Source organism: Lolium perenne, chromosome 6 (genome assembly GCF_019359855.2).
Source record: "Lolium perenne isolate Kyuss_39 chromosome 6, Kyuss_2.0, whole genome shotgun sequence".
In the NCBI taxonomy this organism is placed as follows: Eukaryota; Viridiplantae; Streptophyta; class Magnoliopsida; order Poales; family Poaceae; genus Lolium; species Lolium perenne.
The window spans coordinates 228,944,180-228,954,640 of NC_067249.2; the positions used below are offsets into that span (position 1 = coordinate 228,944,180).

At 46.0% G+C, this 10,461-nt stretch overlaps 1 protein-coding gene across 1 annotated transcript; it reads right to left on the reverse strand.

Moving 5' to 3' along the window:
* Positions 1–8,498: 8,498 nt before the first annotated feature.
* On the reverse strand, positions 8,499–9,463 carry LOC127309975 (uncharacterized; the record flags this gene model as incomplete). The annotated part of the gene is made up of 1 exon (XM_071822904.1): positions 8,499–9,463. A coding segment is annotated over one exon (627 nt), but the record flags the coding sequence as incomplete, so codon positions are not given.
* Positions 9,464–10,461: the final 998 nt, after the last annotated feature.

Here is a 10,461-nt window from a genome sequence, read left to right on the forward strand (position 1 = left end):
ATCTTCGCAAGTTGGGTATAACAATTTGTTGTGATCTTCTATCATCTTGTCGAAGGCCAACCTTTCCTTTTCAGTTTCACATTCTCTCCTTGCATCAAGAATGGCCCGGCCAAGATCATCATCGGCGAGGCTCATCATCTGGTGCCTCTTGATCTTCTACTTCATTGTCTTCATTGCCTTACGGTATCATCGTATTCAGGGAAATTGGGATAACCGTCATCATCCTCTTCCTCTTCGTCATTGTCTTCCATCATAACCCCTCTTTCTCCGTGCTTGGTCCAACAATAGTAACTGGGCATGAAACCGGATCGCAGAAGGTGGCTGTGAATGAGACTCGAGTGAGCGTAATTTACGGTATTCTTGCAGTCCACACATGGACAATACATGAAGCCACCATGTTTGTTTGCCTCCGCCACGGCCATAAAATTATCCAGGCCCGCAGTGAACTCGTCAAACCGTCGGTCAATGTACATCCATTGCCGATTCATCTGCATGATATAATTAAGCTGATCAAAACCATTACAGAACATCACGATGTATATATACACATGCATTTTATCAATTGCAGATGAAAAGGATAAAGTTGTTAACCTCGATGAAGAAGAAAAAAGCAAGTTAAGTGTGGCTTGATTTGTGTAAACTCAAGTGGCAAATCCTCTTAAGCATTTCATCGAACACCTCTTGTGCATGTGAAGAAGAGAGGAAAGCAATACACCCCTCTTGTGAAGATAGTGAAAAAATGGCCAAGTGTGGCTCACACTTGGGCAGGGGCAATGTTATATAGCCAGATGCGGGGCCTTTGGACCCGGTTTGTATTACAAACCGGGACTAAAGGGTTCCCCACGACTGACACGGCCTGCGGCGCCCTGCGGTGGACCCTTTAGTACCGGTTTGTAATACAAACCGGGTCCAAAGGCCACTACAGGACAGGCGCCAGCGGGTGGGGTCGTCCTGGGCAGAAACGAACCGGGACCAATGCCCCCATTGGACCCGGTTTGGTTCAGCACTGGGACATTTGCTTGGGACCAAAGGCCTCTTCTCCACTAGTGGGCAGATTAAAGATATGTGAACATATGATATTTGTTGCTTTAAGATTTGTGTATACTAATCAGATGCTTCGGCCTTTTGAAAGGATGTTTATCTTTTATAATGTTCGTAAAATATATTTGAGGTTTCGGTCCCACAAATTTTAGTTCCGGTCCCGTGGTTCCGGTTCCGTCAGTTTGGTTCCGTTTATTTATCACCATCAGATCGAGGTCATTGGACGGTTATTAAAAATGCCAATCACCCTAAAACTTATATTAAAATAGTTTTATCTACATATTTCAGAGAGGAGATCAAAAGCCAGATATAGCAGATGCCCTATCCATGTCTTCAATTTTTTTAATGCACGGCCTCTAAAGTAGTCGATTTGGCCTCTCAAAGTGGGGCTTCAAGCCTCATTTTTAGAGACACGTAAATGATCTCCAACGCCGCTCCTGAGTCACTTTCTCTCGTAATACTCTTCTCTTCCAACCCCGCCACCACCATTGAACTCCCATCCCCGCCGTGCGCCGAGACCCTAACAATTGACGGTGGAGGCTGTGACCGTCCCATGGTCGGTATCTCCGTGACCTCCCACGCCCCCCTGCTAACACTGATCCAACATGGTTGCCAGTTGTTCTTCGTTGATTCTAGTGCCCAAGATTTTTTCCTTGCCTGACTCTGAGGCCCGGATGAGCCTCTCGACACCACCGGCAAGCACCCTCATCATGGCATCTTCCATATCGCAGCTTCCACCCAATTCGCTCCCACTCACGGTCTCGTCTCGTATAGCCTTGGTGTCATGGGACACAAATGAGTACAGTGAGCCTCTCGACGGCGGCAGGAACAACAAATCCAAAGCCAACGATGTACACTTGTATAGGTTTTACTTGATTCGGATTTTTTTACGACAAGCAATATTTCTAGGACTCGATGTGTGGGTGCATTGTTCGTGGTTTGCAAGCCGAGTGGAAGTACTATCAGAACGAAAAAAATTTACTTATTTTGGAAGATTTTAACTTTAAAAATCAACAACAAGAAGAAAATCTCCATGAAGAAAGGAAGAGGCCGAAGAGATTCTAGGGCTAGCAACCGGGCAAATATTTGTGAAGAAGTGTCAATTATTCCCTAGATTCTATGTAGTGATATATTTGATCAAAATTTTGTCGTTATAGTAAACGGGACAACTAGTTTCGAAAGGTGGACCTGACTTGTGAGATTTACAAAATGTCAAACTTGTGGACATATTTCAAGATGATAGATTTCTAATCTTGTGAAATGTACTCAACTAAATCTAGTGACAGTTGGGACACCATAGTGAGATCCACACTTTTCCTAAGCAAGTCAAATATTGTAGGTCACTTTGTTAGAAACTCAAATATTTGATGGTGATGATGAGATTATGCTATTCGAACACACTATCCTGATTTTTTTTTGGCTTGCTTAGGCAAAAATTAATAAGAATCCATGACGATTTTGACCGGTGGGTGTATTATAGAGTATAAATGGATTCAATGTTACTAGATATTTGTGTCGAAGTTTATTTTTCACGGAAGAATGATATTTGCAATATATCTCACAATTAATATCTATTTACATGAAATTATAACTTACAATATTAAATTTTGCAAATTAGGCCCTCAAGCTCTCTTCTGTAAACATCTCTCTTCGTCCCCCTTCGCACAACTAGAACAACCACTTGTAAGGAAGAAATGGCGGAGAAGATGCGAGCCGAGCCATGGCAGTGGGGGTGGTGGCTTCTCCGTGCTGGTTGCTAGGCTCTTGCGTAGGATTCTTGTCGGAGCTCTATGGCGTGTCCGGCGCGGGTGTTCTTTGCGCGTGCTCTCGGCTAGCCCACCCTTCGGGTATATCAGACCTAGGTGGGATTGGGGTTGTCCTTTGTGTGCTATGTCTTTTGACTACACCGAAGACCTCCACATGTAGCGAGGGTGCTCCATGCAAGGGTGCTCCATCGCGTCTCTCTGCTCTGCGATGCCCGTCGACCCCGGTCGGTGGCACACAGGCGTCGTGGCGTCGTCTCAGGCGCGAGCGACCTTTTGGCCACACCCCCGACACAGGTGGTGTCAGTGCACCGTGTGGTCACGGATGCGTGTTGCCTTTTGATAACATCGACACTGCAGTGTCGTGGTTCAGTCTCGGCTGACCAAGGCCGTTCAATTACTCCGATGATGCATCGAGCTAGGTTTGCCCCTCCCGCTGTCACGTACTGATGGCTCTTCCCTGTGATCGTGGTGCTTGCGTTGCGATGGGTTTTCTCATCAGCAACTGCGTCCAAGATTTCTCGGAGTGACCTCCTTGTCTCCCTAGCTCGTGCGTGTTGTTCGGTGGGTGTTTTTTTTTCCTTTTATCTCTCTCCTCGTGTTGCCCTTGTAAATTTTGGTTCTTTTGAACCTATCTTGTACATAGAGGCTGAAAAGCCTCATAAGCAACTTTGAATGAAATGTATTTAGGTGGGACTTGCTCCCCTGTTGATAAAAAAAACTTTTTTTTTGCGATTCAGATAGCTTTATTGATTAATTGATAGGATTACAATCACTCCTTAGAGTATCTGCGAGGAAGCCAGGATTATAATTGATCCATAGGCACATCCTCCTATCAGAACTAGCTCGTTGAGCACATAAGTGGGCAGCACGATTCGCATCTCGCCCAATGAAACTAATGCTACAGCTAGAAAAAGCTATCTTAGACTCTGCTATCTCCTGACAAATAGCCATGATCTCCGATCGGTTTGACCCGTCTCCATTGCAAAGATTCACCACCTCCTTTGAATCACTTTCGATTATGACACTCGTATATCCTCTCTCCATAGCCAAGTTAACGCCTTCTCTGATTGCCATGGCCTCCATGACGCGTGCATTCGCCGCGTGTTGTTGCCATCTCGCTTGAGCCCTAATCAGGTTACCTAGGTGATCTCTCACAACCAACCCTGTAGTGCCAGACATAGAAACCTGAATAAAACTTGCATCGGTATTGATTTTCACTGTACCCCCATCTGGTGGCTTCCACTTCAGTTTAGGCTTTGGTGTTTTCTTCTCTTTTTCTTTGCCAGCACAAGCCAGATCTATAGTGGTTTGTAGCACCCACCTCACAGATTCAACCACAGATCTGCCTCCCTCTCCATGCTTGCGCGCATTCCGCTCCTTCCATACCACCCAACATCCACATAAAATCATAGCCGCCTCTTCCTCCTTGATGGTCTTATTATCAACCATATCCATAGCCCATGAGTTTGGATGGAAAATAGGAACCTTGAATCCTGCATATCCTTTTAATTCGTCCCAAAATAATCGTGCCCATGTGCATTCGAACATAGCATGAAAGATGGATTCCTGTTCTACTCCACACCATTCACAATGTGCAATTTGTTCCATATGCCTTTGCTTCAAAATTTGCCTAGCTGGAATAAATTTCTTGATCACTCTCCACCAGAACAAGCGAACTTTGGGTGGCACCGAAATCTTCCATAACTTTTTCCAGCATGTTTTTACCTCGGTACCGGAGCCAGATGCTTGATCGGCCAATTTATTTGCCGCCAGAAGACGGTAAGCCGATCTAACAGAGAACAAACCATTAACCTCTTGCGTCCAGGCCCAAGTGTCTTCTCCCCCTCTACCTAGGGGTATCTGACTAATAGCTCTTCGATCGGTATCAATAAAATTAGCCTCTAGCTTATCCTCATTCCACGACATCGTTTCCTCATCAATCAGCTCCTCCACCAAAATTATTTGTGCTTCTGGCCGTTTAAATAATGGACGGCCATTCATGTTTGCTGGAATCCAAGGATCTTCAAAAGCACGAATAGAAGATCCATCTCCCACTCGTTTAATCATACCCTTCTTCAGGGCTTCACGTCCATGTAGAATCGCCCTCCAAACATGTGATGAATTTCTCTTCTGCCTAGCCGACATAAACTCGGAGTCATGGTAATATTTACCCTTTAACACCTTTGCACATAACGAGTCAGGTCTCGTCATTAACTTCCAGCCTTGTTTAGCTAACATAGCTTGATTAAAGAGCTGGAAGTCCCGAAAACCCATACCACCGATGGATTTCGGTACTGCAATGTCAGCCCACTTTTTCCAGTGAATTTTCCTCTTCACTTCATCACCTCCCCACCAAAACCTTGCAATAATGTTTGTAATCCTCTTACACATCTTTTTGGACAGGCGAAAACAACTCATAGAGTATGTCGGTATGGCTTGACAAATTGCTTTCACCAACACTTCCCTTGCTGCCCCGCTCATCTTCATTGAAGCATAACTATTAACCAATTTCTTGAGTCTAGCAATAATGTGTTCAAATTGCTCATCCGTCGACCGACCCAATGCAGTTGGTAAACCCAAGTATTTTTCAACTAGGGCCTCAGCTTCAATACCCGAGAGTGTGTGCACCTCAACTTTCATCTCATCCGTACAGTTTGAACTGAAAAACACCGCATATTTGTTTCGGTTAACCAGTTGTCCCGAACCCACTCGGTACTGATCCAGAATATTATGCAATCTCGATGCACCACAAGCTGAAGCTTGAACGAAGACAAGACAATCGTCCGCAAATAGTAAGTGTGACAACCAGGGTGCATGCACGCCTACTCTAATACCACGTGAAAGATATTGTGGCCCTGAGTATTTGAGTAAGCAGCTTAGTCCTTCCGAGCAGAGTAAGAACAGGTAAGGGGACAAAGATCACCCTGACGAATCCCCCTTGATGGCCTAAAATACTCTGAAAACTTGCCATTCACTCTAACAGATAAAGATACGGTGGAGACACATTTCATCACCAAATCTATCCATTGCTCCGAAAATCCCAGCTTCTCCATAATGGCTCTCAAATAGATCCACTCAACTCTGTCATAGGCCTTTGCCATATCCAATTTGATGGCACACGCACCACTTTTTCCTTTCTTTCTTTTCAAATAATGTATACTCTCATATGCTGTCAGGACATTATCTGTAATTAAGCGCCCGGGCACAAAAGCGCTTTGCTCCTCTGAAATTATTTCCTCCAAGACGGGTCGAAGCCGCAACGAAATAACCTTGGATGCGATCTTATACAGTACATTGCACAAAGCAATAGGCCTATACTGAGTTAGGTCCTGAGGTTGTTTCACCTTTGGAATCAGTACCAAAACCGCACAATTAACGGATTCAGGCATCTCCCCTATCTCCCCTCCTTCTAAAAATGTACGTATAGCAGCACATACATCAGTACGTAAAACCCTGCCGTAAAGCCATCAGGGCCAGGGGATTTATTGGGATGCATCATGAATAAAGCCTTTTCTATCTCCATATCCGTGAACGGTGCATTAAGCAATTCATTCATCTCCGTAGTGACTTTCCGAGGAACAAAATTTGTAATTACCTCAGGAGTAGTATTTTCCTGCGCAGTAAACAGATTGTTATAGAAAGAATTAGCCATCACTTCCAACTCAACTTGAGAAGATGCATATGTTGTTTGTCCTTGCTCGGTCTCGCGCCTTAGTATGAAAATACGCAGTATTTTGGTCTCCTTCTGCAAGCCATTGCACTCGAGACCTCTGCTTCATCATGGTCTCCTCTCGTGATAACAACTCAGAGATCTTGTACATCAGGTTCTTCTCCTCCCTCGATGGGCCACATCCCAACGAGTTGGCGCGGATCATCTCCAACTTCTTGCGCATAGTCCTCAATTGTTTGTTGACTGAACCGAACTCATTTATGCTCCAATGGGTAAGGTTTTGCCGAAGCTGGCTCAACGCCATTTGCACATCAGTTAGATTCCTATTCCCAGTAGCCCAACTATTCTGTATCACTGCCGAATAACCATCATGTCGTGCCCACATATTTTCATATCGGAACGGCCGGCCTGTATTGCCACCCCCCAGCCAATCTGAACGCCCCAAAGATATTAAAAGAGCACAATGATCAGACTCCGTTGTTTGTACATGTGTGACAATTGTATTATCAAACTTCTCCTTGAACCGATCATCTCCCAATCCTCTATCCAATCTCACTTTGATATTTCTTCCTCCGTGCTGCCGATTGTCCCATATATATGGGAGCCCAGTAAAACCAAGATCTGTCATACGACAATAGTCGACGGCATCTCGAAAACCTTCCATCTTCCACTCCTGCCGATCATGTCCTCCGAACTGTTCAGAAGCACATAATATTTCATTAAAGTCGTCCGAACAGAGCCAAGGATTATCATACTCCCTTCGTAAATATTTCATCAGCTCCCAGCTTCTGTACCTAGTAGACCTCTTTGGATCCCCATAAAATCCCGTGTACCGCCACTCAGTATCACCGGTCAGCAAATTTTTAACCATGACATGGTTACGACTAAAGGATTTCACCGTAACATCTGAATCATTATTCCAAAATAGGACCAAACCACCACTAGCTCCAACACTTTTAACTTCAAAAGCATTGTCAAAACCCAACCTCCACTTTAGATCTTGTGATTTGATTTCTGACATTTTGGTCTCCGACAAGAAGACCAACGATGGACGATACAGCCCCAAAAGGCTGCTAATTTCCTGAACTGTCTCGGATTGTCCACAACCCCGACAATTCAAATTTAAAACATTCATTGTTGACGGCGATCCGATGCGATCAGAACCACCAAACAAGCGCTCTAGATAGCAGATCAGCTTCAACCAATTAGCCCAAACTTCAGAATTTCCTCAATCTGATCGCAGATTCCAAGTATCCTTCACGGAACCTCAAACAAACCCAGAAAAACATCAATACCTCACCACCAGATGGCTCTAGGGGAGGGAAGAAAACTCAACCGCAGGCAAGGCCAGGGAGAGGAATACGATCCAACGTGGAACAAAACCACTCGGTATGTGCCGGAGGGCCGGCCGCCAGCGGCGGCGGCGTTCCAACCCTATATCACCAAAATCGCCATCGCGAGACGGACATAACCTATCCTACTTGTTGGAGACTCCTTTTGAATCGTTCTAAAAAAAAACCTTTTCTTAAATCTAAACAACCTTTTCTTAAATAAGGAATAAATAATGTATACATCTAAACAACCTTTTCTTAAATCTAAGCAACCCTTTCGTAAATCCAAGCAACCCTTTCGTAAATCCAAGCAACCTTTTCGTAAATTCAAAAAACCTTTTCGTAAATCTAAACAACCTTTTCGTAGGCGTCCTCGGATTGGCCCGGGAGATCGAATTGATTATAGAAACATGAGTTTAATTAATAGATTTATTAGTGAACAAGGAAAAATACTTCTAGATAGAGAAAAAAACTAAAGGAGAATACTTAATAATACGGCGAAATATTTATACAAAACACCTATCCCGAGCACACGCAAGGGAACCGTAGACAGGCAAGTGAAATCCAATCCACGAAATAATTTGATCCATGGACGACACCATTGTGGTAAAGGTCGTAATTCCAGAGGAATCATTACCAAGGTGGCTCTTTGCTCAACGAGTAAAAAACTAAATCTAGCAAACTAGAACATTGAATGTAAACTCCAGTTGTATTCGTATATGTCTCAGTCACTTCAATCAGAGTCAAAAGCGAAAGAAAGCAACTAATTGACCATCTGGACTGATTTTAAATGGAACGGCGGCTGATCTTCCTTCTTGTTCTTGCCAAGCAACGAATAAACCTTCCATGGTTTTTGTTGTTCGACCCCGAATTCTACGGTACTGCCAGTCACATTGATGCCATTGTCCTTGGCTCCGTGCTAGTAGCACCTTCAGTCACACTGATCTGATCCGTTGAGAAAGTTCTTGGATCCGTGAAACCAAGCTGTTTTGCTAAAGCTGTGTGTTGATTAATGGAGGTTTGATAACTCAGAATGTGTAACCGTCCATCATGATCTCGTGTAGCCCATCCCAGATATCCTGCTCCCTCGCCGCCGGCCTTCCTTGCTCCGGCAGCCGCGGCACGTGCGCAGGCGACGAGGCATTTGAGCCGGAGTTCTCGCGATGGCTATCCCACAAGTGCTGCGGCTGCGCAGCCGTCCAAGAAGAGGCCGACGCAGTTGAAGACGCGGCGGCGACTGGGAAGTTGAGCTTGGCGCGGTGGCCGCGGAACTCGAGCGCCGCGACGTCGTAGGCGCGCGCGGCGTCGGCGGCGGTGTCGAAGGTGCCGAGCCACTTGCGGACGGCGCGGTGCGGGTCGCGGATGTCCGCCGCCCACTTGCCCCACGGCCGCTGCCGCACGCCCCTGAACTTGCCTCCCTTCCTTGCGCGCCGCTTCCGCACGCCGCCATCCTTCACGAAGCTCGCGGCGGAGCACTCTTCGCCCTCGCTGCTTGAGCCGGTGATCGCCACGGACGCAGCGACAGCGGACTCGCAGCCCACGCACCCGTTCGCGCCGCACCTGGCGCAAGGGGGAGCGGTGGCGGCAGCAAAGGGTGGCGTGGATGGCTCGAGGTGTGTAAAACAGGGTTTGGGAACGCTCGACACCCAATAGGGTTGGCGTAGGGTTTATATTTATAGTGTACAACATGTACAATGTTACAGGTATAATACACAGAAGCTCTACGTACATATACAGTCTAACACCCTCCCTCAATCTCAACTCTGTTATCTAACATCTAACAAGTTGAGATTGCGCCGACAGCCTTGAAACAAGGGCAAGGACAGTAGCTTTGTGAAGATGTCAGCAAGTTGATCTTTGGAGGAGATAAACCTGATCTGAAGAAGCTTCCGTGCAACACGTTCCCTCACAAAATGATAGTCAACTTCGATGTGCTTGGTTCGAGCATGAAATACAGGATTAGATGACAGATATGTCGCCCCAATGTTGTCACACCAAAGAACAGGAGGACGAGCTTGCGGTATGCGCAACTCTCGTAACAATGACTGCACCCAGATGATTTCAGCAGTAGCATTTGCCACAGCTTTATACTCGCCTTTCGCATCGCTCCGAGACACCGTAGCTTGCTTGCGAGCACTCCAGGCGATCAAATTAGGACCAAAGAATACCGCATATCCCCGTGGATCGCCTATCATCGGGACTACCAGCCCACCGCATCGTAGAACACAGACAAAGAAGGTGAAGGAGCAGAACGAAGACGAAGTCCATAGGACGGTGTATGGCGAATATAGCGCAGAATGCGCTTCACAGCAGCCCAATGAGGATCTCTGGGTGAGTGCAAATACTGACAGACGCGGTTAACCGCATAAGATATATCCGGCCTGGTAATAGTGAGGTACTGAAGACCACCAACAACACTGCGATACTCCGTCGCATCCTCAGAAGACAAGAGCACACCATCGGCAGCTGTAAGGACATCCGCGGTGGACATCGGAGTCATAGCAGGCTTACTGTCTAGCATGCCAGCACGACGAAGCAAATCCTGAGAATATTTCTTCTGAGTGAGAGACACCCAAAGATCATCATGAGTCACCTCAAGACCAAGGAAATAGTGCTTTCCCAAGGTCTTTCACAAAGAAAAGTAGCCCCAAGA